At 46.4% G+C, this 27,894-nt stretch overlaps 1 protein-coding gene across 1 annotated transcript in view; it reads right to left on the reverse strand.

The window, feature by feature from the left end:
* Nucleotides 1–254: 254 nt before the first annotated feature.
* The window catches only part of nid1a (nidogen 1a), a 171,624-nt gene continuing 143,984 nt past the window's right edge, over nucleotides 255–27,894 (reverse strand). Inside the window, exons 16-20 of the mRNA XM_072498519.1 lie at nucleotides 26,052–26,223; nucleotides 16,907–17,064; nucleotides 10,629–10,752; nucleotides 4,128–4,240; nucleotides 255–729 (exon numbers count right to left, since the gene is read on the reverse strand). Coding sequence (XP_072354620.1) covers nucleotides 611–729; nucleotides 4,128–4,240; nucleotides 10,629–10,752; nucleotides 16,907–17,064; nucleotides 26,052–26,223 — 686 coding nt within the window. The 3' untranslated portion in view covers nucleotides 255–610. The remainder of the gene's footprint in view (nucleotides 730–4,127; nucleotides 4,241–10,628; nucleotides 10,753–16,906; nucleotides 17,065–26,051; nucleotides 26,224–27,894) is intronic.

Raw genomic sequence — 27,894 nt, forward strand, 5'->3', positions numbered from 1 at the left:
GGAGTATCCTCGCCACAAGGATTACAGTTCACCACCAGCTTCTTGAGGGCAGATGGGCAATTAATGCTGACCTAGCCAGTGACACCCACATCCAAAAAAGTAGCAAAAGAACTCTAGCCATCTCGGGATAATGATAGACTGTGCCCGTTTTTTGTGCCATTGCATCCTGGCTTGAATCACCTCCTGCAGCATGTCCGGGGGGGGGGGGGGGGGGGGGGGGGGGGGAAGAGCCATGATAGAAAAATATAAATATGTACAAAAAGTTCTATTTTATTTGATATATGTTGCAAAGCTGTACAGAGCATAACATAATACCTGATGTGTTGGCTTCATTCATGGTGAAGTAACAGTACATTGAAGCACCATAAAGTTAGAACTAAACATCACTCGCAGTACAATTTCGTGAACCGTAAGAAAACATATTTACAGTTGTAATTTTTTTTTATAAAAGTGAATAAAAATTCAAATAAAAAATTTAAAAACCATGACTAAAAAAAAGTTTATAAAATGGTATTTTAAAAATTCAAAGGGTTTCCACGACAGAAGTTGACTTTTGAGGAAGAGGTTTGACTCTTTTTTTGTAATGGGAACTCCCTGAAATACTTGGGTGTTAGTTTCTTTCCACGCAGCTGATCCCCGAACCATCGGGACAACGACAAGACCGGCTCAAAGGTGTTGCCAGACATAGATGAGTGCAGCCCCCATTATTCACAGCACAGTGGTTCTGTCCTGTTAAAGTAAAGACGAACACATTATTGAAATTGCGCTACATCAGTTTCTTCACTGGACAACAACTTGGTATTTATACAGGAATGGGTGTGTCAGCATCACTCAGCTAGGTTCCGGCTGTGGTTCACTGGGCAGAACTCCGATCTCAGAGTCAAGAAGTCTGTGGGTTCAAGCCCCACTCCAGGACTTTAACTCCAACAATTAAGGTCAACACTCCAGTGCGGCACTGTCGGAGCCTTTTGGATGAGACATTAAACGGAGGCCCCATTTGCCCCCTCATATGGATGTGACAGATCCCATGGCTGTATTTCCAAAAAGGAAGTGGAGTTCTCCCCATTGTCCTGGCCAATACATATCCCTCAAGCAACATCACAAAACAGATTATCTGGTCGTTATCACATTGCTTGCTCTATGCAAATTAGCTGCCATGCTTTCTACATGGCAACAGTGACTACACTTCAAAGTACTAAATAGAGTTAAGAGGGAAATCAGGAGGGCAAAAAGGGGACATGAAATTGCTTTGGCAAATAATGCAAGGGAGAATCCAAAGAGATTCTACAGATACATAAAGGGGAAAAGAGTAACTAGGGACAGAGTAGGGCCTCTTAAGGATCAACAAGGGCATCTATGTGCAGAGCCACAAGAGTTGGGTGAGATCCTGAATGAATATTTCTCATCGGTATTCACGGTGGAGAAAGGCATGGATGTTAGGAAACTAAGGGAAATAAATAGTGATGTCTTGAGAAGTGTGCATACTACAGAGGAGGAGGTGCTGGAAGTCTTAAAGCGCATCAAGGTAGATAAATCCCCGGGACCTGATGAAATGTATCCCAGGGTGTTGTGGGAGGCTAGGGAGGAAATTGCGGGTCCCCTAACAGAGATATTTGAATCATCGGCAGCCACAGGTGAGGTGCCTGAAGATTGGAGAGTGGCGAATGTTGTGCCCTTGTTTAAGAAGGGCAGCAGGGAAAAGCCTGGGAACTACAGACCGGTGAGCCTAACGTCTGTAGTAGGTAAGTTGCTAGAAGGTATTCTGAGAGACAGGATCTACAAGCATTTAGAGAGGCAAGGACTGATTCGGGGCAGTCAGCATGGCTTTGTGCGTGGAAAATCATGTCTCACAAATTTGATTGAGTTTTTTGAGGGGGCGACCAAGAAGGTAGATGAGGGCAGTGCAGTAGACGTTGTCTACATGGACTTTAGCAAAGCCTTTGACAAGGTACCGCATGGTAGGTTGTTGCAGAAGGTTAAAGCTCATGGGATCCAGGGTGAGGTTGCCAATTGGATTCAAAATTGGCTGGACGACAGAAGGCAGAGGGTGGTTGTAGAGGGTTGTTTTTCAAACTGGAGGCCTGTGACCAGTGGTGTGCCTCAGGGATCGGTGCTGGGTCCACTGTTATTTGTGATTTATATTAATGATTTGGATGAGAATTTAGGAGGCATGGTTAGTAAGTTGGCAGATGACACCAAGATTGGTGGCACAGTGGATAGTGAAGGTGGTTATCTAGGATTGCAACGGGATCTTGATCAATTAGGCCAGTGGGCCGACGAATGGCAGATGGAGTTTAATTTAGATAAATGTGAGGTGATGCATTTTGGCACATCGAATCAGGCCAGGACCTACTCAGTTAATGGTATGGCGTTGGGGAGAGTTATAGAACAAAGAGATCTAGGAGTACAGGTTCATAGCTCCTTGAAGGTGGAGTCGCAGGTGGACAGGGTGGTGAAGAAGGCATTCGGCATGTTTGGTTTCATTGGTCAGAACATTGAATACAGGAGTTGGGACGTCTTGTTGAAGTTGTACAAGACATTGGTACGGCCACACTTGGAATACTGTGTGCAGTTCTGGTCGCCCTATTATAGAAAGGATATTATTAAACTGGAAAGAGTGCAGAAAAGATTTACTAGGATGTTGCCGGGACTTGATAGTTTGAGTTATAAGGAGAGGCTGGATAGACTGGGACTTTTTTCCCTGGAGCGTAGGAGGCTTAGGGGTGATCTTATAGAGGTCTATAAAATAATGAGGGGCATAGATAAGGTAGATAGTCAACATCTTTTCCCAAAGGTAGGGGAATCTAAAACTAGAGGGCATAGGTTTAAGGTGAGAGGGGAGAGATTCAGAAGGGCCCAGAGGGGCAATTTCTTCACTCAGAGGGTAGTGAGTGTCTGGAATGGGCTGCCAGAGGTAGTAGTAGAGGCAGGTACAATTGTGTCTTTTAAAAAACATTTAGATAGTTACATGGGTAAGATGGGTATAGAGGGTTATGGGCCAAGTGCGGGCAACTGGGACTAGCTTAATGGTAAAAACTGGGCAGCATGGACTGGTTGGGCTGAAGGGCCTGTTTTCATGCTGTAAACTTCTATGATTCTATGATTCTACTTTATTGGTTGTCAAGCACTTTGGGACATCGTGTGGTAATAAAAGTCACTATTTAAATGGAAGTCTTCCTTTTTAGCACATTTCACATAGCAAAACATTGCAAGTAACATGATCAAAATCGGTTACCGATCAAAGAGGTTTTGAGCATCATCTTAAAGGATGAAAGAGGGGTACAATTCCAGAGCTTAGGGTCTAACCATCAGAAGACACAGCCACCAATGATGGAGGGCTTAAAAATCAGGGATGGGCAAGAGGCCAGGATTGGAGAGCACATGTATCAGAGGTTTAGGGAGTGGCTCAGTGAAAATAAGCAAATACGAAGTATGGGCAGCTAGCTCTCCAGCGCGAGCTGAAGGTCCCGGATTTTAGGCCCACTTCAGGACTTGTTGGTTATGAGGGAACCCAGCCACTAATGCAACCAAGCCGGTAGGTACCAGTGCAATTGCCCAGCCTGGATGAATAGGAGGGATGATGGTAGGAAGGTCATCCGGCTGTAACCCCACCCGCTAAATAAAAAAAAACTGTTGGTTGGTTTGAAGGTGATCAACCAGCATTTGTGATGACCTCGTGTGACATGGGGAGAGCTGAAAAGGAAAGCAAGGTATCTCGGAGTTGTGGGGCTAGGGGACGTGACATAGATAGAGAGAAGGTAAGGCCATGGAAAACATGAAAGATGAGAATTTCAAATTCAAAGCATTGCTCAAAAGACCTAGGGTCAATGGAGGTCAACAAGCACAGGTGTGACGGATTGATGGGCGAATGGAATTGGTGCGCGTTAGGGCACAGGTCCAATTCCACTCCTGCACAAAAGCAGTCTCCATGAAGTTAGATCACAACCTATCCCATTAGCATCTTGTAGCACAGGCCGCAGTGACTCTAATCTAAAGCACCTTGTAGGCCACTCATTTAGCATCAGCACCTGTGGTGTAAAGGCTCACACTAACCCACTCAATCAACCAGCTGCTACATAGAAAAAAGATACAGGAACTGAAGCAGTACTCAACACAATGGGAGTTACCTGGCGGACATCGTGAGTAAGCTGTGGTTATTCCATAGAGACGGGATCGTTTGGATGGTTGGTGTTCGTCACTCTCCCGCCCAATGTTACGATCCACAGCTATGATAGATTCCCTTTATGAACACAAACAGTTAAAACATGGTTAAAGATTTTGCATTCAAGAGCCCAGCTGAAGTGGTCATCACATTTATTTGCCAGATTGGCATCAACACGTGATGGGCCAACACGTACATGATGGGAGGCGGAGAGGTGACCTGGTAGGGGTCTAACAAATTATGAAAAGGTTAAATAGGGCAGATGTAAAAAAAAAAAACTGTTTCCACTTATGGGCGAGTTCAAAACCTGGGGCCATAAACATGCTCATCACTAATAAATCCGAAGGGAATTCAGGAGAAACTTCTTTACCCAGAATGTGGAACTCGCTATTACCAGTAGCTGAAGCAAGTAGCTTAGATGTGCTTAAGTGGAAGCTAGATAAAAACATAAGGAAGAAAAATACAGACAGGGCAGCATGGTAGCACAAGTGGATAGCACTGTGGCTTCACAGCGCCAGGGTCCCAGGTTCGATTCCCCGCTGGGTCATTGTTGGTGCGGAGTCTGCACGTTCTCCCAGTGTCTGCGTGGGTTTCCCCCGGGTGCTCCGGTTTCCTCCCACAGTCCAAAGACGTGCAGGTTAGGTGGATTGGCCATGCTAAATTGCCCTTAGTGACCAAAAAGGTTAGGAGGGGTTATTGGGCTATGGGGCTAGGTAGAAGTGAGGGCTTAAGTGGGTCGGTGCAGGGATTTCCGGTTGCGGTGATGCTGAGCTAGCCGCATGTTTCGGCGGCTCCAGCTCCGACGGACCTTCGGGCTCTTTTAAGAGCCCCAACGGGGAATTTTTTGACCACGTAACCCGGTGTGGGGTGTGTGGGAAGGGAGTCCCCCCCGAACGAAGGAAGAAAAAACCGGCGGCGGCGGCTGCAGCCTGAGGAATCATCGACTAAAAGGTCAGAGGGAGAGAAAAACAAAATGGTGGCGGAGAAAGCTCAGGCGACATCGGGGCCTGAGCAGGATGAAATCGTGAGACGGTGGGTGGAGCTGCTGAAGAAGGAGGTGCTGACCCCGATGCTACAGGCAATTGAGGGGCTCAAGGAGACACTAAAGACCCAGGAGACTGAGCTCCGTGTGGTGGAGCAGAAGGTGACAGATATTGAGGACGAGGACCTGGGCCTGGCGGTTAAGACTCAGACGCACGAGGCACTTCATAAAAAGTGTGCGGAAAGGATCGAGGCCCTTGAAAACGGAGCGCGAAGGAAGAACCTTAGGATACTGGGTCTCCCTGAGGGTGTGGAAGGAGTGGACTGTGGAGCGTACGCAAGTAAGATGCTGAGCTCACTGATGGGTGCTGAGGCCCCTGCGGGCCCCATGGAGGTGGAGTGGGCAAATCGGATCCCGGCGAGAAGACCAAAAGCGGGAGAACCACCGAGGGCGATAATCGTGCGATTTTACCGCCTTAAGGACAGAGAAGAGGTCCTGAGATGGGCTAAAAAGGAGCGGAGTAGCAGATGGGAGAATGCTGTGGTACGGGTGTACCAGGATTGGAGTACGGAGGTGGCGAGAAGGAGGGCGAGCTTCAACCGAGCCAAAGAGGTTTTGCATAAAAGGAAGGTGAAGTTTGGGATGCTGCAGCCGGCAAGACTATGGGTCACGCATCAGGAGAGACATTATTATTTCGAGACGGCGGAGGAAGCACGGTCCTTCATCAAAGAGGAGAAATTGGACCGGAACTGAGGGACTGATGCTGCAGGGAATTGTTATTGTTATTAATGTTATGGTGGAAGTTAATTGAGAAGTAAACAGGGAAGGGGGAGACATTGGGGAAATGTGGGCGCCGGTGAGGGGGGAAAGACGGGACATAGTCGGAGAATGGGGAAGGGGAGGGGGAGGGGAAAAGGGAGCTGCGCCATAAGAGGCGGGTCAGGTAAACGGATGTTCCCGCGCCAGAAAGAATAAGGCGGGAAAACAGGCGCAAGGCGGATGGGAGTTCCCTCACACGGGGGGGGGGGGGGGTCGAGGAGTGAGCAGGAGTAGCCGGGGTCAGTTGAAGTCAGCTGACTTACGGAAGTGATATGGGGGGAGCAATTAAGCTAGATAGGGATCTAGCGGGGGGGGGGGAAAGAGACACACAACTGGGTTGCTGCTGCGGAAATCCAAAAGGAAATGGCTGAAGAGTGGGTGGGTGGGGATGGTGTGCGACGCTGGGGGAGCGAGGAGGCGGGGTATGGGACTGGCCTAGAGAAGGTAATGGCTAGTCGACACGGGAGGGGGGCAGGTAGCCCCCTAGTGAGGCTGATCACGTGGAACGTGAGAGGCCTGAATGGACCGATAAAAAGGGCCCGAGTGCTCGCGCATTTGAAAGGACTAAGGGCAGACGTGGTTATGCTCCAAGAGACGCACCTAAAGGTGGTGGACCAAGTTAGGCTAAGGAAAGGATGGGTGGGACAGGTGTTCCACTCAGGACTGGCCCCAAAGAACAGAGGGGTGGCCATTTTGGTGGGGAAACGGGTAGCATTTGAAGCAAAGAACATCGTAGCAGATAGCGGAGGTAGATATGTAATGGTGAGTGGTAGGCTGGAGGGAATGGAGGTCGTGTTGGTTAATGTGTATGCCCCAAATTGGGACGATGCGGGATTCAGGAGACGGATGCTGGGGCGTATACCGGACCTGGAGGCAGGAAACTTGATTTTAGGAGGGGACTTTAATACGGTGCTGGACCCGGGGCTAGAATGATCCAGCTCAAGGACCGGAAGAAGGCCGGCAGCGGCCAAGGTACTTAAGGGGTTTATGGACCAAATGGGGGGAGTGGATCCATGGCGATTTCTTAGACCTAGGGCTAGGGAGTATTCCTTCTTCTCCCACGTCCATAAAGTGTACTCCCGGATAGATTTTTTTGTTTTGGGAAGGTCGTTGATCTCTAGGGTGGAAGAAGCTGAATACTCAGCCATAGCGGTTTCGGATCATGCCCCACATTGGGTGGACCTGGAAGTAGGAGAGGACAGGGAGCAGAGAACACTCTGGCGATTAGATGTGGGACTGATGGCGGATGAGGGAATGTGTGCAAGAGTGCGGGGGTGTATTGAGAGATACCTGGAGGTCAATGACGACGGCGAGGTCCCTGTGGGAGTGGTCTGGGAAGCACTAAAAGCGGTGGTCAGAGGAGAGCTGATCTCTATTGGGGCCCACAAAAGGAAAACAGAGGCCAAGGTAAGGGAAAGATTACTGGGGGAGATTTTAAGGGTGGACAGGGAATTTGCAGAGACCCCGGAGGAGGAGTTGTACAGGGAGAGGAGACGACTCCAGACCGAGTTTGACCTTCTGACCACCAGAAAGGCGGAGGTACTGTGGAGGAAGGCACAGGGGAGGAGGTATGAATATGGGGAAAAGGCTAGTCGCCTGTTGGCACACCAACTGCGAAAGAGGGCAGCAGCGAGGGAGATAGGAGGAATTAGGGACGAAAGGGGAGACACGGTGCGAAGGGCAGGAAAGATAAATGAGGTGTTTAAGACCTTCTATGAGGAACTGTATAGGTCTCAACCCCCAGAGGGCGAGGAGGGGATGCGGCAGTTCCTGGACCAATTGAGGTTCCCGAAAGTGGAGGAGCAGGAGGTGGCAGGCCTGGGAGCGCCGATTGAGGTGGACGAGGTTATTAAGGGACTGGGAAGCATGCAAGCAGGGAAGGCCCCGGGGCCAGGCGGGTTCCCAGTGGAATATTACAGAAAATATGTGGACTTGTTGGCCCCGTTGATGGCGAGGACGTTCAATGAGGCCAGGGAAGGGGAGACTCTACCCCCGACGATGTCGGAGGCGACGATATCGCTAATTTTGAAGAGGGACAAAGATCCGTTGCAGTGCGGGTCCTATAGACCTATTTCACTATTGAACGTGGACGCCAAATTGCTGGCAAAGGTACTGGCATCGAGGATAGAGGACTGTGTCCCGGGGGTGGTGCACGAAGACCAGACAGGGTTCGTAAAAGGGAGACAACTGAATGTTAACGTGCAACGACTATTAGGGGTGATAATGATGCCCCCAGTGGAGGGGGAGGCAGAGATAGTGGCGGCAATGGACGCAGAGAAGGCATTTGATAGGGTGGAGTGGGAGTATTTATGGGAAGTGTTAAGGAGGTTTGGGTTTGGGAACGGGTTTATTAGCTGGGTTAGACTTCTTTATGGGGCACCAACGGCAAGCGTAGTTACAGGTCGACATAGATCGGAGTATTTCCGATTATATAGGGGAACAAGACAGGGATGCCCGCTGTCTCCATTGTTGTTTGCGTTGGCAATTGAACCTCTGGCCATGGCGTTGAGAGACTCCAGGAAATGGAGAGGGGTGATTAGAGGGGGAGAAGAACACCGAGTCTCGTTATACGCAGATGACCTATTGTTATACGTGTCGGACCCAGCGGGGGGGGGGATGATAGAGGTTATGCGAATTTTGAGGAGGTTCGGGGAATTCTCGGGGTATAGGCTAAACATGGGGAAGAGTGAATTATTTGTGATACATCCAGGGGACCAGAGTAGAGAGATAGAAGGCTTACCGCTAAGGAAAGTGGAAAGAAACTTCCGATACCTGGGGATTCAGATCGCTAGGAGCTGGGGAACCTTGCACAGACTTAATCTGACACGGCTGGTAGAACAAATGGAGGAGGACTTCAAGAGGTGGGACATGCAGCCTCTGTCGCTGGCGGGCAGGGTGCAAGCAATTAAGATGATTGTCCTCCCGAGGTTCTTATTTGTATTTCAATGTCTCCCTATATTAATCACCAGGACCTTTTTTATTAAAATAGACAGGAGCATCACGAGCTTCGTGTGGGCAGGGAAAGTTCCGAGAGAAAGGAGGGGGTGTTCCTTCAGCGCAGTAGGGACAGAGGAGGACTGGCACTACCGAACTTGGGAGATTACTATTGGGCCGCCAATGTGGCAACGATACGTAAATGGATGATGGAGGGTGAGGGAGCGGCGTGGAAAAGACTGGAGAGAAAGTCCTGTAAAGGGACGAGTCTAGAGGCGCTGGTGACGGCGCCGCTACCGCTCTCACCTAAAAAGTATACCACGTACCCGGTGGTGGCGGCAACACTGAACATATGGGGACAGCGGAGGCGACAGAGAGGGGTGCGGGGAGCCCTGGTGGGGTCCCCTATCAGGAACAACCATAGGTTCGCCCCAGGAAGAATGGATGGAGGATTTCAGAGCTGGCACCAGTTGGGAATTAGGAAGGTGGGAGATTTATTTATAGATGGGACTTTTGCGAGCTTGGGAGCATTGGAGGAAAAGTATAAGTCACCCCGGGGAAATTTCTTGAGATATATGCAGGTGAGGGCGTTTACTAGACAACAGGTGAGGGAATTTCCGTTGCTCCCGACACAGGGGATACAGGACAGGGTGCTTTCAGGGGTGTGGGTCGGAGAGGGCAAGGTGTCAGAGATTTACAGAGAGATGAGGGAAGAGGGGGAGGAGTCGGTGGGAGAACTAAAGGGAAAGTGGGAAGAAGAATTAGGGGAGGAGATAGAGGAGGGTATGTGGACTGATGCCCTAAGCAGGGTAAACTCCTCTTTCTCATGCGCCAGGCTTAGCCTGATTCAATTTAAGGTGCTACATAGAGCACACATAATGGGGGCAAGATTGAGCAGGTTCTTTGGAGTGGAGAACAAATGTGGGAGGTGTGGTGGGAGCCCGGCAAACCACGCACATATGTTTTGGGCGTGCCCGGCACTGGAAGGATATTGGAAGGGAGTGACGGGAGTGATTTCGCAGGTGGTGAAGGCCCGGGTCAAACCAAGCTGGGGGTTAGCTCTATTTGGAGTTGCGGAAGAGCCGGGAGTGCAGGAGGCGAAAGAGGCCGATGTCGTGGCCTTTGCGTCCCTAGTAGCCCGGTGCAGGATCCTACTCATGTGGAAGGAGGCGAAACTCCCCGGACTGGAGGCCTGGGTAAATGATATGGCGGGTTTATTAAACTGGAGCAGATAAAGTTTGCCCTGAGAGGATCGGCTCAAGGGTTCACCATGCGGTGGCAGCCATTTCTCGACTACCAAGGGGAACGTTAGAGGGGAAATAGATGACCAGCAGCAGCAGCCCAGGGGGAAGGGGTGGGGGGGGGTTTAAGTTTAGTTTAGGCCAATAGATAATGGGGTTTTGTTACTTGTGTATTGTTAAAGAATTCTGTTTTGTTATTGTTTCGTTTGCTTTGTAAGAGGGAAAAATGTTGTTTAGAAAAAATTTTCAGTAAAATATATATTTTTTTTTAAAAAGTGGGTCGGTGCAGACTCAATGGGCCAAATGGCCTCCTTCTGCACTGTATGTTCTATGTATTCTGAAGATATGGATGACTATGAGGAGGTTTGCATGGGGCACAATGACCAGCATAGAATTGATGGGCCCAATGGCGTTAGTGGTGTAAATATTACATTATTCTATGCAACATACAACACAATCTCAGAAAACCTCATTGAAATAGAGACTGTACCTCCTCCAGTCTGTATAGTACAAATTCCTTCCATAACTTGTAATCCCAAAGGGATAACGGATGCTGTCAATGACCCTCCTGCGTCCAGTTCGATTTGGGTTCATGCATTCCAGTCGTTGGGTTCCTGCAGAGAATTAAACAGTTACGAACCTCATCGCAGAAGAGCTCGGCAGAGAGAGAGAGAGAGACACACACACATACACAGAGTGAGAGAGAAAAGACAAGTCTTACCAGCAGTTTGTTGGGAAGCTGTTATCCATTATAGATCGGAAATATGGTCCACAAGCAGCTTTGGTAGCACATTTAAGGAAATGGAATTAAACTGGTAATCATTAACCCTACGCTTTAGGAATTTATCAAAGTTAAACCCTGGGAACTCTCCCAAGGAGATATTTTAAATTATCAATTGCATTGAATCAGTTTCCCACATCAAGAAAATGTGATTGAGAATAATAAACTGGATCTTTAACACGTGCCCGACAACACCACAGCTGCTGCATGAAATGCGTACATCTTTAGGTCATGCTTTAGCAATCATTTTTTGGATTAGAAGGCAACTGCTTTTCATCCTTCTGAGAAACACTTAGATATTTTACTCCACAAAAGTTGCTGCTCTACTAAACTGGGCAACAGTGCTTTAACAACACTGACACAGAACACTGAGAATCAAGAGTACTGCATGTTTATTTATTGCCAAAATTTACTTCTGCGTCACCCCATGCTCATTGGCCAACATTGAAGGTGTTGCTGGATTTGAAACCAATAGGAAATTCTCTAAAACCGCTTGCTCAGAAGTGAGGTTCTGCACCTGAAATTTCCCATGGAAATGGAACGGACCCAGATGTTCCACAGAATCCATAGTATCCCGACAGTGCAGAAGGAGGCCAATCGCCCATCGAATCTGCACCAGCGCTCCGAAAGAACAGCCTACCTAGGCCCACCTTCCCACACTAGCCCTCTAACCCCACCTAACCTGCTCACCTTTTGGACTTTGTACCCAGACGAAACCCATACAGACACGGAGCGAAAGGGCAACCTCTACACAGCCACCCAAGGCCGGAATCAAACCCGGATCCCTGGCTCTGTGAGGCAGCAGTGCTAACCACTGTACCGCCCTTGTTGGCATGGTCAGTTCCACAAGTACAAACAATGCATTACGATGACTTATGCAGTACCTTTAATGTCAGCAAAACCCCAAACCGCTACAAAACAATATAACTCTGACAAAATATCCAGTCATCAGAGCTACTATTCTCACATGACTCAAAGAGAAAGGTGCTAAGGAGCATCTCAAAGTAGGAAAGAGGAACAGAAAGGTTTTGAGGGGAAAGTTAAAAACTTAGGGGTGTGGCAGGGTTTCCAATAACAGAGAAATTAAAATTAGAGTATCTTGTATCTACCAGAAGATCCCACTGCTGGCCAGTGGTGGGCCATGTCCACCACGAAACATGCCCTGCAGGCAAGGCCGTGAAGGAATTTGAAAGAAAGGGTGAACATTTTACGATTTAGCAGTTCTGGACCAGGAACAGATGTAGGTCAGTGAGCAGAGGATGATGAATGAATGAGATGGGGTACAAGAGAGCACCGGTATCAGTGCCTCGCTATGGTTGGGTGACCTAATGGAATTCTTATACCTGGAGAAATTCAAGTACACCGTCGGGAGGTAGATTGAGGGGTTCTACGAAGGCAGACATTCATGGCCGACTTTAAGGAATTAGTCATCATCAGTTGTTTGAGGGTCGGGGGGGGGAGAAGAGAGAATTGGGTTTTATTTTTCCTTTCTTTTGTTGGTGCGGTGCAAATGGTTGGTTGTGGTTTTGTTGCGTTACATCTGCTGTTTGTGATTTTGGCTTTGTTATAAAATTTATTGTAAACAGAAAATCTTTAAGAAAAAAATATATATATTTTTTAAAAAAGAGAGCACTGGCATTTTGAGTCCAAAGTTAACCAAGACAAGGATGAGGATTTCCGAAGAAGGTGAGCTGAGGCAGGGAAAAGGTTGGTTATGTTACAGGGGGGAAAATAGACCGTCTTGGTGATGGAGAGGCTATCGGGTCAGAAGCGGAGCTCAGGAAAAATTCATCGATGAAAGCAAATTACTACGGATGCTGGAATCTGAAACCAAAGAGAAAATGTTGGCAAATCTCAGCAGAAAAGAGATAACGTTTCGAATCCAGATGACCCTTTTTCAAAGCTTTGACAAAGGGTCATCTGGACTCGAAATGTTAGCTCTTTTCTCTCCCTATAGATGCTGCCACACCTGCTCAGATTTTCCAACATTTTTTCTTTGGTTTCAGGAAAATTCAGACATCAAAGTTGCTAATGGTGTAGCTCAGTCTCGCGGCCTCATGGAGACTCTGCCTAGAGGACCGACTTTGTGACTGAAAATAAAGACAAGAACAACCTTTTCTAACAAGTGAAACTCTTCATATCACGATTCAGCCTGGGGAACCCCCCATTCCCCTCTCCTACCCCTAAGGTCCCCCCCCCCCCATACCCTGTGGCAACGAAAATGTATTTAAACAGGGATAGAAAGAATTTCCATTTGACAAAGAACCCTTCCTCCGACCCAGAGCACATATTTAATTTTCTCCAACTTCAAGAATTCAACCAGATCCCCATGTCATGTTGAAATGTCTGGTAGCACCGCCAATCTCCACAATTGGAATCGTTGACTTGCAACCAGTGAGACGAAGGCTACTATGTCAGCCCCCCTCCACTCCACACAGCTCCGGCAATTCTGAAACCCCCAAAATTGCCACCAAAGGTCACGGTGCCAGCTTGACCCCCACTATCTCTGATATTGTATCAAACACTGCAGCTCAGAAAACCCTCAGCTTTGAACACTCCCAGAACATATGCGAATGGTTTGCCTATCCTCTCCCGCACTTGTCACACTTATCTTCTACCTCTGGGGAAAACATGCTCAGCCGAGCCCTTGTCATGCAAGTCCTGTGCACTACCTTGAACTGGGTGAGGCTCATCCTAGCACAGGTTGAAGTTGAGTTAATTCAGTGCATGATCTCACTCCAGATCCTCCCTCCAAGCTTGATTTCCAACTCCTCCCGCCACTTCTTCCTCATATCTTCCATTGGCGGCTTATCAGTTTCCAGTAGACATATAAATATCTCCAACTTCCCCTCTCGCAGATTGTCCAAAGTTACCAACTTTTCTCGTACCATTTAGTATCATTCTGCAGATGAGGAAACGAGGGAAGCTCTTTGATTGCAAAGTTTCGGACCTGAATGTATCTAAATTTGCTCCCCATAGGCAATTCAAATTTCCCATGTAATTCCTCCAATTCTGCAAGCTTTCCTTCAATAAATAGGTCCCTCAACTGTTCTACCCCTTCCCTGTACCACCTACCATACATTGCATCCACCTTTCCCGTCATAAACCGATGATTCCTACATAATGGGGCCTGTGTCGACATGCCTCTTAGCCCAAAGTACCGCCTCAATTTGTTCCGCAATCTGAGCGAAGATACAACCAATGGATTCCTAGTATATCTACCCAGAGAGAACGGGAGTGGGACCAAGGTCCTCAAACTTGACCTCACACAGGTAGCCTCCTCTATCCGAACCCGCTCTGATTCCTTCCCCTCCCCGCAACCAACACCTCACTGTCACTAGATTTGTCACCCAGTAGTAGTATAATAGGTTTTGGACCGCCAACATTCCCAACTCCGGCCCTCTTTGCAAAAAGATCTTCCGAATCCTGGGAGTTTTGCATGCCCAAACAAATTATAAAATTAATCTGTCCAGCCTACGAAAGAACACTTTTGGGAGGAACATTGGAAGGATTTGGGAAACAAATAAGAATCTCGGTAGTAGTTCATCTTAATTGTCTGTATCCTTCCTGCCAGGGACAACGGCAGGGAATTCCACCTCTTCAGGTCTACTGCCACTAACTCTTTAATAATTGATCCTAACAGTTTCCCAGTGACTGATATTAGACTAACTGGCTGAGAGTTTCCCGTTTCCTGTCTCCCTTTTTTCTCGAATAGTGGTGTTACATTTGCGGTTTTCCAATCCATTGGGACTTTTCCAGAATCTAGGACATTTTGGAAGCTTACAATCAATTCATCCGCTAATCTCTGCAGCCACTTTGTTTACATTCTGTGGATGCCATTAGGTCCAGGGGACTTGTTAGCCTTTAGTCCCATTAGTTACCCCTAGTACCTTTTCTATAGTAATTGAGGTGGTTTCAAATTCCTCTCTCCCTTTACCCCCCTGCTTTTCTACTATTCATGCAATGCTTTATGCATCTTCTACTGGGCAGATGGATACAAAATAATTGTTCCAAGTGTTTGCCATTTCCTTTTTTCCTATTATTAATCCCAATGTCTCACCTTCCAAAGCACCAAGCTCACTTTTGCTACTCTTCGTTTTTATATACTTGCAGAAGCCTTTACTGTCTGTTTTTATATTTCTTGTTAGTTTTCTCTCCTGCTCCAATTTCACCATCTACTTTGTTAAAAGTCATCCTTTGCTGGTGTCTAAAACTTTACCAATCTTCCACCCTACAATGAATCTTTGCAGAATTGTGCATCTTTTCTTTTAATTCGACAGGATTTTAAACTTGCTTAGATAGCCATGGATGGTGCATGGTCTTTTTTTTCTCAAAGGAATATATCTTTGATGAGTTGTGAAATATATTCTTAATTGTCTGTTACTGCTTTTCTACCACCTTCCTTTCAACCTATTTCCCAGCCCAACTCTGTCTTCATACTCTTGTGTCTTAAACTTAAAGGCAATTACTCATTTCAGACTCACATTTCTTACTCTCAAACTGAATGTGAAATTCTATCATATTATGATTACTCTTGTCCACAAGATTCTTTACAATGAGGTCATTAGTTAATCCTCTCTTTTAAAGTGGCCTGCTCCTGTGATTTATATTGTCCTACAGTGTAGCTGCTGGGGGCCTATCAACCATTCCCACCTCTTTCCATTTGCTATTCCTTAACACCAGCCAAACTGATTCTACATTTTGATCCTCCGAACCAAGAACAATTCTCACTATTGCACTGATCTCATCCTTTAACAGGGCTATCCCACCTTCTTCACATTTCTTCCTGTCCTGCTGAAATGTCAAATACCCTTGAATATTCAGGTCCCAGTCGTGATCATTTTGCAACCAGGTCTGTGAAATGGCGATCATATTGTACTCGTTTATTTCTATTTGTGTTTTCAATTAATCTGTCTTTTTTTTTTTACAAATACTGCATACATTTAGATAGTCTTTAATTCTGTCTTTTTATCAAATTTCCCCACTCTGACCTCATTTGCTTGTGCACCGTTATATGTGCACATTCTGTCCCTCCCTGTCACACTCGGTTATGATTACCAGTATTGCTACCCTGCACTATTGCTTTGTCCTTTATCATTAAACTTCCCAAATCTCCCCTCTTGTGGATTTCCATGTTAGCCTCTCTTGGCGAGACCATGCAGACGCTGCGACAACGAATGAACGGACATCGCGCGACAATCACCAGGCAGGAATGTTCCCTTCCAGTCGGGGAACACTTAAGCACTCAAGGGCATTCAGCCTCTGATCTTCGGGTAAGCGTTCTCCAAGGCGGCAGTTAGGACGCGCGACAACGAAGAATCACCGAGCAGAAACTTATAGCCAAGTTCCGCACACGATTACGGCCTCAACCGGGACCTTGGATTCATGTTGCATTACATTCACCCCCCACCATCTGGCCTGGGCTTGCGAAATCCTACCAACTGTCCTGGTTTGAGATAATTCACACCTCTTTAACCTGGGATTACCCCTCTCTCTGGATCTGTAAAGACTTAATTACCTGCAAATGCTCACATTCAAAGTATCGTCTGGCATCTTTGAATTTGTCTATATATATGTTTCTGGAAACTACCTCTTCATTCACCTGAGGAAGGAGCAGCGCTCCGAAAGCTAGTGACATCAAAACAAACCTGTTAGACTTTAACCTGGTGTTGTAAGACTTTTTACTGTGCTCACCCCAGTCCAACGCTGGCATCTCCACATCAAGCCTCTCTTATAGTCACACCCACCTGTCCCGGACCACAAAACCAAATTTAAAGTACCTAGTTTAAGGGGTGCAACTGCCTCCTGGATCAAAACATTCAGGTAACTTTCTCCCTCCCTGACGCACCATTGCAGGATCTGAAGCTTGAACTGCAGCTTATTAACTCTGAGCCGAGATATGATCATGAGGTAAGGCACCCAAATATCAACTTGACAAATCAGACTTTAAAGTTTGCAATTAGAAAAACCATCGAGGTTCAACAAACCTGCATCAGCCCAGCACAACAATGCACTGTATGGGTCATAGGTTAATCCATTAGGAAGGCCAAGATCGTCTTTCACAAGGATCCGTCTGTTAGTTCCATCCATGTAGGAGGTCTCAATTTTGGGAGCATCCCGATTCCAATCTGTCCAGTACAGGTTACTGAAAGAAAACGATTGAGAAGTAGTTCTAATGGCACAATGAAAAAACTGTGAAGACTTAACATATAAGTTGGTCTCCTTGCCCAAAGAAGGATATGTTGAACTTGCAGGCATAGAACATAGAAGAACATAGAACAGTACAGCACAGTACAGGCCCTTCAGCCCACGATGTTGTGCCGACCATTTATCTTAATCTAAGATCAACCTAACCTATACCCCTTCAATTTACTGCTGTCCATGTGATGGCTAAGAGTCGCGTAAATGTCCCTAATGACTCTGACTCCACCACCTCTGCTGGCAGTGCATTCCACACACCCACAAGGCAGGCCAGCAGCACGGTTCGATTCCCGTAACTGCCTCCCCGAACAGGCGCCGGAACGTGGCGACTAGGGGCTTTTCACAGTAACTTCATTTGAAGCCTACTTGTGACAATAAGCGATTTTCATTTCATTTCATTTCTCTGTGTAAAGTACCTACCTCTGACATCTCCCCTATACCTTCCTCCAATCACCTTAAAATTATGTCCCCTCGTGACAGCCATTTCCACCCTGAGGAAAAGTCTCTGGCTATCCACTCTATCCATGCCTCTCATCACCTTGTACACCTCGAATAAGTCACCTCTCTGCCTTCTTCGCTCCAGTGAGAAAAGCCCTAGCTCCCTCAACCTTTCTTCATAAGACATGCCCTCCAGTCCAGGTAGCATCCTGGTAAATCGCCTCTCTACCCTCTCCAAAGCATCCACATCCTTCCTATAATGAGGCGACCAGAACTGGACACAATATTCCAAGTGTGGTTGAACTAGAGTTTTATAAAGCTGCAGCAAAACCTCGCGGCTCTTAAACTCAATACCTCTGTTAATGAAAGCCAACACACCATACGCCTTCTTAACAACTTGTGAGAAATAAGAGGTTGATCAGAGTGAGAGTAGAGCCGATCAGGGATAGTGGAGGGAACGTGTGCCTAGAGTCTGAAGAGATGGGGGAGGCCCAAAATGAATATTTTGCTTCAGTATTCACTGGAGAGAGGGGCCTTGTTGCCCATGAGAACAGCGTGAACCAGGTTAATAGACTCAAACAGGTTGATATTAAGAAGGAGGATGTGCTGGAGATTTTGAAAACCATCAGGATAGATAAGTCCCCTGGGCCTGACAGGATATACCCAAGGTTACTACGGGAAGTGAGGGAGGACAACTAATGCAGCAGGGGCATGGGAACCTGGATTGTAGTTTTAGGGTAAGGGAGAATGAGAGTATAGAGGTCAGGAGCACAGATTTGACGTCGCAGGAGGGGGCCAGTGTTCAGGTAGGTGGTTTGAAGTGTGTCTACTTCAATGCCAGGAGTATACGAAATAAGGTAGGGGAACTGGCAGCATGGGTTGGTACCTGGGACTTCGATGTTGTGGCCATTTCGGAGACATGGATAGAGCAGGGACAGGAATGGATGTTGCAGGTTCCGGGGTTTAGGTGTTTTAGTAAGCTCAGAGAAGGAGGCAAAAGAGGGGGAGGTGTGGCGCTGCTAGTCAAGAGCAGTATTACGGTGGCGGAGAGGATGCTAGATGGGGACTCATCTTCCGAGGTAGTATGGGCTGAGGTTAGAAACATGAAAGGAGAGGTCACCCTGTTGGGAGTCTTCTATAGGCCTCCAAATAGTTCTAGGGATGTAGAGGAAAGGATGGCGAGGATGATTCTGGATAAGAGCGAAAGTAACAGGGTAGTTATTATGGGAGACTTTAACTTTCCAAATATTGACTGGAAAAGATATAGTTCGAGTACATTAGATGGGTCGTTTTTTGTACAGTGTGTGCAGGAGGGTTTCCTGACACAATATGTTGACAGGCCAACAAGAGGAGAGGCCACGTTGGATTTGGTTTTGGGTAATGAACCAGGCCAGGTGTTGGATTTGGAGGTAGGAGAGCACTTTGGGGACAGTGACCACAATTCGGTGACGTTTACGTTAATGATGGAAAGGGATAAGTATACACCGCAGGGCAAGAGTTACAGCTGGGGGAAGGGCAATTATGATGCCATTAGACGTGACTTGGGGGGGATAAGGTGGAGAAGTAGGCTGCAAGTGTTGGGCACAGTGGATAAGTGGAGCTTGTTCAAGGATCAGCTACTGCGTGTTCTTGATAAGTATGTACCGGTCAGGCAGGGAGGAAGGCGTTGAGCGAGGGAACCGTGGTTTACCAAAGAAGTGGAATCTCTTGTTAAGAGGAAGAAGGAGGCCTATGTGAAGATGAGGTGTGAAGTTTCAGTTGGGGCGATGGATAGTTACAAGGTAGCGAGGAAGGATCTAAAGAGAGAGCTAAGACGAGCAAGGAGGGGACATGAGAAGTATTTGGCAGGTAGGATCAAGGAAAACCCAAAAGCTTTCTATAGGTATGTCAGGAATAAGCGAATGACTAGGGAAAGAGTAGGACCAGTCAAGGACAGGGATGGGAAGTTGTGTGTGGAGTCTGAAGAGATAGGCAAGATACTAAATTAATATTTTTCGTCAGTATTCACTCAGGAAAAAGATAATGTTGTGGAGGAGAATGCGGAGACCCAGGCTAATAGAATAGATGGCATTGAGGTACGTAGGGAAGAGGTGTTGGCAATTCTGGACAGGCTGAAAATAGATAAATCCCCGGGTCCTGATGGGATTTATCCTAGGATTCTCTGGGAGGCCAGGGAAGAGATTGCTGGACCTTTGGCTTTGATTTTTATGTCATCATTGGCTACAGGAATAGTGCCAGAGGACTGGAGGATAGCAAATGTGGTCCCTTTGTTCAAAAAGGGGAGCAGAGACAACCCCGGCAACTATAGACCGGTGAGCCTCACGTCTGTAGTGGGTAAAGTCTTGGAGGGGATTATAAGAGACAAGATTTATAATCATCTAGATAGGAATAATATGATCAGGGATAGTCAGCATGGCTTTGTGAAGGGTAGGTCATGCCTCACAAACCTTATTGAGTTCTTTAAGAAGGTGAGTGAACAGGTAGACGAGGGTAGAGCAGTTGATGTGGTGTATATGGATTTCAGCAAAGCGTTTGATAAGGTTCCCCACGGTAGGCTATTGCAGAAAATACGGAGGCTGGGGATTGAGGGTGATTTAGAGATGTGGATCAGAAATTGGCTAGCTGAAAGGAGACAGAGGGTGGTGGTTGATGGGAAATGTTCAGAATGGAGTTCAGTTACAAGTGGAGTACCACAAGGATCTGTTCTGGGGCCGTTGCTGTTTGTCATTTTTATCAATGACCTAGAGGAAGGCGCAGAAGGGTGGGTGAGTAAATTTGCAGACGATACTAAAGTCGGTGGTGTTGTCGATAGTGTGGAAGGATGTAGCAGGTTACAGAGGGATATAGATAAGCTGCAGAGCTGGGCTGAGAGGTGGCAAATGGAGTTTAATGTAGAGAAGTGTGAGGTGATTCACTTTGGAAGGAATAACAGGAATGCGGAATATTTGGCTAATGGAAAAGTTCTTGAAAGTGTAGATGAGCAGAGGGATCTAGGTGTCCATGTACATAGATCCCTGAAAGTTGCCACCCAGGTTGATAGGGTTGTGAAGAAGGCCTATGGAGTGTTGGCCTTTATTGGTAGAGGGATTGAGTTCCGGAGTCAGGAGGTCATGTTGCAGCTGTACAGAACTCTGGTACGGCCGCATTTGGAGTATTGCGTACAGTTCTGGTCACCGCATTATAGGAAGGACGTGGAGGCTTTGGAGCGGGTGCAGAGGAGATTTACCAGGATGTTGCCTGGTATGGAGGGAAAATCTTATGAGGAAAGGCTGATGGACTTGAGGTTGTTTTCGTTGGAGAGAAGGTTAAGAGGAGACTTAATAGAGGCATACAAAATGATCAGGGGGTTAGATAGGGTGGACAGTGAGAGCCTTCTCCCGTGGATGGAAATGGCTGGCACGAGGGGACATAGCTTGAAACTGAGGGGTAATAGAAATAGGACAGAGGTAGGTTCTTTACGCAAAGAGTAGTGAGGCCATGGAATGCCCTACCTGCTACAGTAGTGAACTCGCCAACATTGAGGGCATTTAAACGTTTATTGGATAAACATATGGATGATAATGGCATAGTGTAGGTTAGATGGCTTTTGTTTCGGTGCAACATCGTGGGCCGAAGGGCCTGTACTGCGCTGTATCGTTCTATGTTCTAAGTGTTGAACGCATTGGGGTTTTCCCTAATCCTTTCCGCCAGGGCTTTTTCATGCCCCCTTCTAGCTCTCCTCAGTCCATTTTTGAGTTCCTTCCTGGCTACCTTGTAACCCTCTAGAGCCGAGTTAGATCCTTGCTTCCTCAACCTTACGTAAGCTTCCTTCTTCCTCTCGACTAGAAGCTCCACTTCTCTTGTCATCCAAGGCTCCTTCACCTTACCATTCCTTCCTCGTCTCAGTGGGTTAAAACAATTCAGCACTCGCAGCAAGTGCTCCTTAAACAATCCACACATTACTGTTGTGCATTTCCCCAAGAACAATTGTGCCCACTTTATGCTCCTCAGCTCCTGTCTAATAGCAGTATAATTTCCCCTCCCCCAATTAAATACCTTCCCACACTGCGTTCCTATTCCTCTCCATGACGATGGTAAAGGTCAAGGATTGTGGTCACTGTCACCGAAATGCTCTCCCACCGAGACATCCGACCACCTGGCCTGGTTCATTATGAGCACCAAGTCCAATATGGCCTCCCCCCTAGTCGGCCTATCTACATATTGAGTCAGGAATCCTTCCTGTACACAACTGACAAAATCTGCTCCATCTAAACCATTTGCACTAAGGAGGTTCCAGTCAATATTAGGGAAGTTGAAGTCACCCATGACAACAACTCTGTTACTTCTGCACTTTTCCAAGATCTGACGCCCAATCTGTTCCTCTATCTCTCTGCTGCTATTGGGGGGGGGGGGGGGGTCTATAGAAAACTCCCAATAAAATGACTGCTCCGTTCTGGTTTCTGACTTCTACCCATACTGACTCAGTAGACAAGCCCGCCTCAACTACCTCCTTTTCTGCAGCTGTGGTGCACTCCCTAATTAACAGTGCCACACCTCCTCCTCTTTTACCTCCCTCCCTATTCTTCTTAAAACATCTAAACTGCGGAACATCTAACAACCATTCCTGCCCCTGTGAAATCCATGCCTCCGTAATGGCCACAACATCGTAGTTCCAAGTACTGATCCATGCTCGAAGTTCATCTCCCTTATTCCTGACACTCCTTGCATTGAAACAGGCACACTTTAACCCATTCCACTGAGTGCAACTTTGCCTTATCAACTGTCTATCCTTCCTCACAGACCTGCTGCATACTATTTCTGCCTGTTCAACAGCTACCCTATCCTCTGATCCATAGCTCTGGTTCCCATCCCCTTGCCAAACTAGTTTAAACGCTTCCTAAGAGCTCTAGCAAACCTCCCACCCAGGATATCGGTGCCCTTCCAGTTTAGGTGCAATCCGTCCTTCATGTACAGGTCCCATCTTCCCCAGAAGATATCCCAATGATCCACATATCTGAAGCCTTCCCTCCTGCACCAGCCCTGTAGCCACGTGTTCAGCTGCACTCGCTCGCTGTTCCTTGCATCACTTGCATGTGACACCGGTAGCAATCCTGAGATCACTACTCTGCTTGTCCTGCTCTTTAGCTTCCAACCTAAATCCCTAAAATCACTTTTTTAAGATCCTCATCCCTTTTCTTAGCTATGTCGTTGGTGCCTATGTGCACAATGACTTCTGGTTGCTCCCCCTCCCCCTTAAGAATCCTGTAGACTCGATCCGAGACATCCCTGGCCCCCGGGAGGCAACATACCTTTCGGGAGTCTCGCTCGCAATTCAACAAAGGTTCACTAGACTGATACCCGTGTTGAGGGGGTTGTTCTGTGAGGAGAGGCTGGACCAATATTCCGAGTTTAGAAGAATAGGAATTGCTCTAATTGAAATATAGAAAATTCTTCAAGGACCTGACCGGGCAGGTGCTGGAAGGATGTTGCCCCTGGCTGGGGAGTCTAAAACCACAGGTCACAAACGAAAAGGGTTGGCCGTTTAGGACTGAAATAAGGAGAAATTTCCTCAGTCAAAGTTGTTGATCCCTAAATTGGATGATCATATAAAATCTATGCACTCAGGGGCAGCATGGCGGTGCAGTGGTTAGCACTGCTGCCTCACGGCACGGAGGACCCGGGTTCGATCACAACCCTAGGTCACTGTCCGTGTGGAGTTTGCACATTCTCCCCGTGTCTGTGAGTGTCTCGCCCCCCCCACAACCCAAAGTTGTGCAGGGTCGGTGGATTGGTCACGCCATTTAATTTTTTTTTAAAAAATGAATTGGCTACTCTAAATTTAAAAAAAAAGAAAATCTATGCACTCTGGTCAGTGATACTCCTTACTGATTATTGAAAATCCTCAATTTTGAAACCTCTGCTAAATTTCTCCTTAAATGTCTCTGTTCTAAGGAGAACAATCCCAGTTCCTCTAGTCTCTCCATATAACAATTCCCTCATCCTTGTACCAATTCAATAAGTCTCCTCTTTGCACCCTCTCTGTAAACCAGAAAATTCAAAACACATTAGTTGTGACATAACACAAGGTATATTCAGTGCAGTTTAAAAAAAGGATTATCCTAGAAATCTTAACCACCCGTCCCAATGTGCTCGTAACTCCGAATTAGCACTGCTGTCACAAGATCCTGCCCTCCAACTCTTGACCCGTACTAACCAGAAACATGATACATTCCTTTTGTTGCCACCTACCAATTCTCCCTAACTTCCTTATTCAGCTTGCAACTATTCCCATCCCGCGATAACAGTTTCTTTCATGAAGTACTTGTGGAATTTTAAAAAACATATATTATACAAAAAATGGAGTTCTCAGATTGACTGGTTGGCAATATTTCAGAAACAGAATCAAAGGCACAGAATACATAAAGGGTTAATTACATAGCAGTGCACCACATATGTGCGACTGAAATACATCGTGGGATGCACTGGTAGAGCCACAAATCCACCATACCAAATGCTCACAGGAACTATGCATTAATGATTTATGTTTAATGAGGCACGAGTAACCAACAGAACAGAAGAAGTTTTTAAAAATGTGTTCCATTGAACTTCTGTGATTGGGACAAACAATGCTCGATGAAAAGTAGTGCAGACAGGTTATATTTTATATTCATTATCAGGATCTGGATATTTCTGGCAAAGTCTGTGGTTATTGCCTATCCCCAACAGCCCACAAGTGAAATGAGTCACTTCCTTGAGCCACACTAGTGGTTTGATGTGACAGAATGGCTACCATATTGGTGTGGGACAGAAGTCACATACAGGCCCAAACTGGGCAAGGATGGAAGGTTTCCCCTTCCTAAAGGAATTAGTGAATGAGTTGGGTTTATACAGCAAATCCAACAGCTGCATGGTCATGGCAAGGAAGGAATTCCAGCACATTCTGGTTTTCTGGACGTGAGTTCTCAACTTTTTCTTTCACCAATGTGAAAGAGAAGATCGAAGCTTAATCTAAAAAGTGCCCCAAATTTCAGAGGTTTCTATAAATTTGCCATGTCCAATTGCAGGCACTTATTCTTGTATCATAGTTGATCTGCAAGACCAAAATACGTAGGAGCAGAAAAAGGTAATTCGGCCCTTCGTGTCTGCTCCACCATTCAGTAAAATAATAATAATCTTTATTAGTGTCACAAGTAGGCTTACTCTGTTATGAAGTTACTGTGACAATCCCCTAGTCGCCACACTCCGGCGCCTGTTCAGGTATACTGAGGGAGAATTCAGAATGTCTAATTCAGCAAGTCTTTCGGACTTGTGGGAGGAAATCGGAGCACCAGGAGGAAACACATGCAGACACGTGGAGAATGTGCGGACTCCACAGAGACAGTGACGCAAGCCGAGAATCGAACCGGGTCCCTGGCGCTGTGAAGCAACAGTGCTAACCACCGTGCTACCGTACCGGCCATGACTGATATGATAATCCTCAGCTCCACTTTCCCACCTTTTTCCAATAACCCTCAATTCCCTTATTAATTAAAAACGTCTATCTCAGCTTTGAACATACTTAACGGCCAGCCTCTACAGCCCTCTTGAGGTAAAGAATTCCTCAGATTCACTACCATCTGACAGAAGACATTCCTCCTCATCTCTATCAGGGCGGCACGTGAGGCAGTGGTTAGCACTGGGACTACGGCACTGAGGACCCGGGTCCGAATCCCGGCCTTGGGTCACTGTCCATGTGAAGTTTGCACATTCTCCCGGTGTCTGCGTGGGTTTCACCCCCAAAACCCAAAGATGTGCAGGTTAGGTGGATTGGCCACGCTAAACTGGCCCTTAATTGTTAAAAAAATAATGGGCACTCTGAATTTTTTTTATTTTGAAACGTCTTAAATGGGCGACCTCTTACTCGGAGATTCTGCCCTCTGACCCTAGACTCTCCCACAAGGGGAAACAACCTCTCATCATCTACCCTGTAAGGCCCCCTGAGAATCCTATATTTCTCCATAAGATCACCTCTCATGTTTCTAAACTCCAATGAGTATAGGCCCAACCGCCTCAACCTCTCCTCCATGGGAAAATCCCTCCATACTCGGGATCGACCTAGTGAACCTTTGCCAGACCGCCTCCAATGCCAGAATATCTTTCCTTCAATAACTGTTCACGCATTCCAGCTGTGGTCTAACTAGTGCCTTTTATAGTTTTAGCAAGACTTCCCTATTTTTATACTCCGTGCACTTTGAAATAAAGGCCAACATTCCATTTTTCTTCCCAATTACCTCTTGGATTTGCCTGCTAGCTTTTTTGTGATTTCTGCACAAGGACCCAAAGTCCCTCTGTGCTAGTCTTCGCTATATTACAACAGTAACTACAGGTCAAAAGTACTTCACTGGCTGAGGAATGCTTTGGGACATTCAAAGGATAAGAAAGGTGTAGAAACGTGACTTCTTTCTGCCTCACACATTGATAACTTAAAGGAGTATTAATAGTGAATGTTGCGTGAGCTCTCATTCTAGTACATACCCATTGACAGGATCCACAACAATTGCCCTTGGGTTCACCAGGTCATCAGTAAAAAGCACCCGCCTCTGATCGCCATCCATCTTGGCCACTTCAATTCTGTCTAGCCCAGAGTCTGTCCAGAAGATGTTACGGCCGAGGTGATCAACGGCTATCCCTTCAGGGCTCTTCAGATCTTTAACACAAAAACATAGACAAGACCCATCAAGAGGGGAAGTGAAGACCAAAAACACATTGCAAGTTAAAATGCCGACATATAAAATTCGTCACAAGTACAAGTTGAGCCATTTTCCACCACTAAATGTATCGGTGGAGTGGTCTTTAAGTGGAGAATATTTATCCAAACAATTGAAAGTTCTCCTGCAAGTCAAACAGTACATTCTGCAGTCAAGTACCGCTAATTTAAAATAGGGTTAAAGTGCAAGAATAATCTAAAATGCTAGACAGGTTGGGATAGGGCAGTATTAAGTTTGAAAAAAGAAATGATTGATTTCATAGAAATAAGTTTAGTTCTTGAAATTGAACTTTCCAAATTTTCAAAAACATAAACATCCTTTAGAAATTAGCTGCTGCCTCACCCCAATGATGATAACATTTACAGTTTAATATTGTACTGTGGATTTTAATGTGACTTTATATCTTGTTGTCTGCCCACCTCTGTTACTACAGAAGCTTGCCGAAGGAGGTGGCTTCTGGAGTTCTAGAATCAGACATATGAACGGGTGTCCAGAAATTCACAGCCAAGCAAGTTCTGAAATCTCCAAGAGTTATTAGTTTGCCATTTCTTAGCAGGTTATCCTCACTGCATTGAAATATTAGTCTGGTTGATGTACTCGGTGTGTGTAGACCAATGCAATCTTGCTGAGCTGGCCTGTATGCTGCTACATTGCTGTCAAATGTGCTGAAGAATTGAACAATGGAGGGAGTAGTAAAGCACTTCATTGAAATGTAAACGGGGAAAAAAATTTAAATCTATCAAAAAAACCTGACCAATGAGGTAGGTTTTAAGAAGCATCACAAAAGAAGACAAGAGTGATAAAGACGAGGATGAGGCTTGTGGAAGAAATTCTAGAGTTTAGGGCCCAGTAAGTTGAAGGCACAGCCATCTCGGTGGACTAGTGAAAGTCAGAAATGATTAAGAGGCCAGAATTAGAAGTGTGCAGAGTTCTTGGAGGGTTGCAGGGCAGAGGAAGCTACAGAGGCAGTGAAGGAGTGACTATTAAGGAATTTGAATAATAGAATATTCAGCATTTGTATGTATAAGGCCATCTATAGATTGACAGTTAGAGTGTTAGCATCATTTAAGTTATGTTCGAGTGCTCTAGGTTGCAAGGAACTGACATCCTTAACAATATCTGTAACGTGTGTATAGAAGCTAGATGCATCAACAGATAAGTCACTGTATGAAGAAATAACCAGAGAAGCAGTATCTGCAACAGAACAGTACTTCTTTGTGGTTGCAGTGTAGGGCCAGACTAGGTCACAAATCCAATAAACAAGCTCCATATTAAAGCATGGCTGGGGTTTGGCAAATTGGATCTGGAATAAAAGCTCCAGACAATGACACATCTGTTTCCTGGATTGGATAATTATGCTTGGCCTTTACACAGCACTGTAAGCAAGTATTGCTGAATTAGGTCTTTAGTCCTTGTGACCAAAGTCACACATGGCACAAACAAGAACAAAGTATGGCCAACAAGTTCTGGTGAGAGCTCTGTGGTTCTGTTCACCGGGCCTCAGCTGAAGATGCAGTGTGGAAGACATGAGGATAGAGGAAAGTAGGTAACTCTGTATGGATATCCAGCCCTTAATCATAGAGTCAAATGGTTTAGTTCTTAGGATGCTG

The sequence above is a fragment of the Scyliorhinus torazame genome, chromosome 4 (assembly GCF_047496885.1).
Source record: "Scyliorhinus torazame isolate Kashiwa2021f chromosome 4, sScyTor2.1, whole genome shotgun sequence".
NCBI classification, from domain to species: domain Eukaryota; kingdom Metazoa; phylum Chordata; class Chondrichthyes; order Carcharhiniformes; family Scyliorhinidae; genus Scyliorhinus; species Scyliorhinus torazame.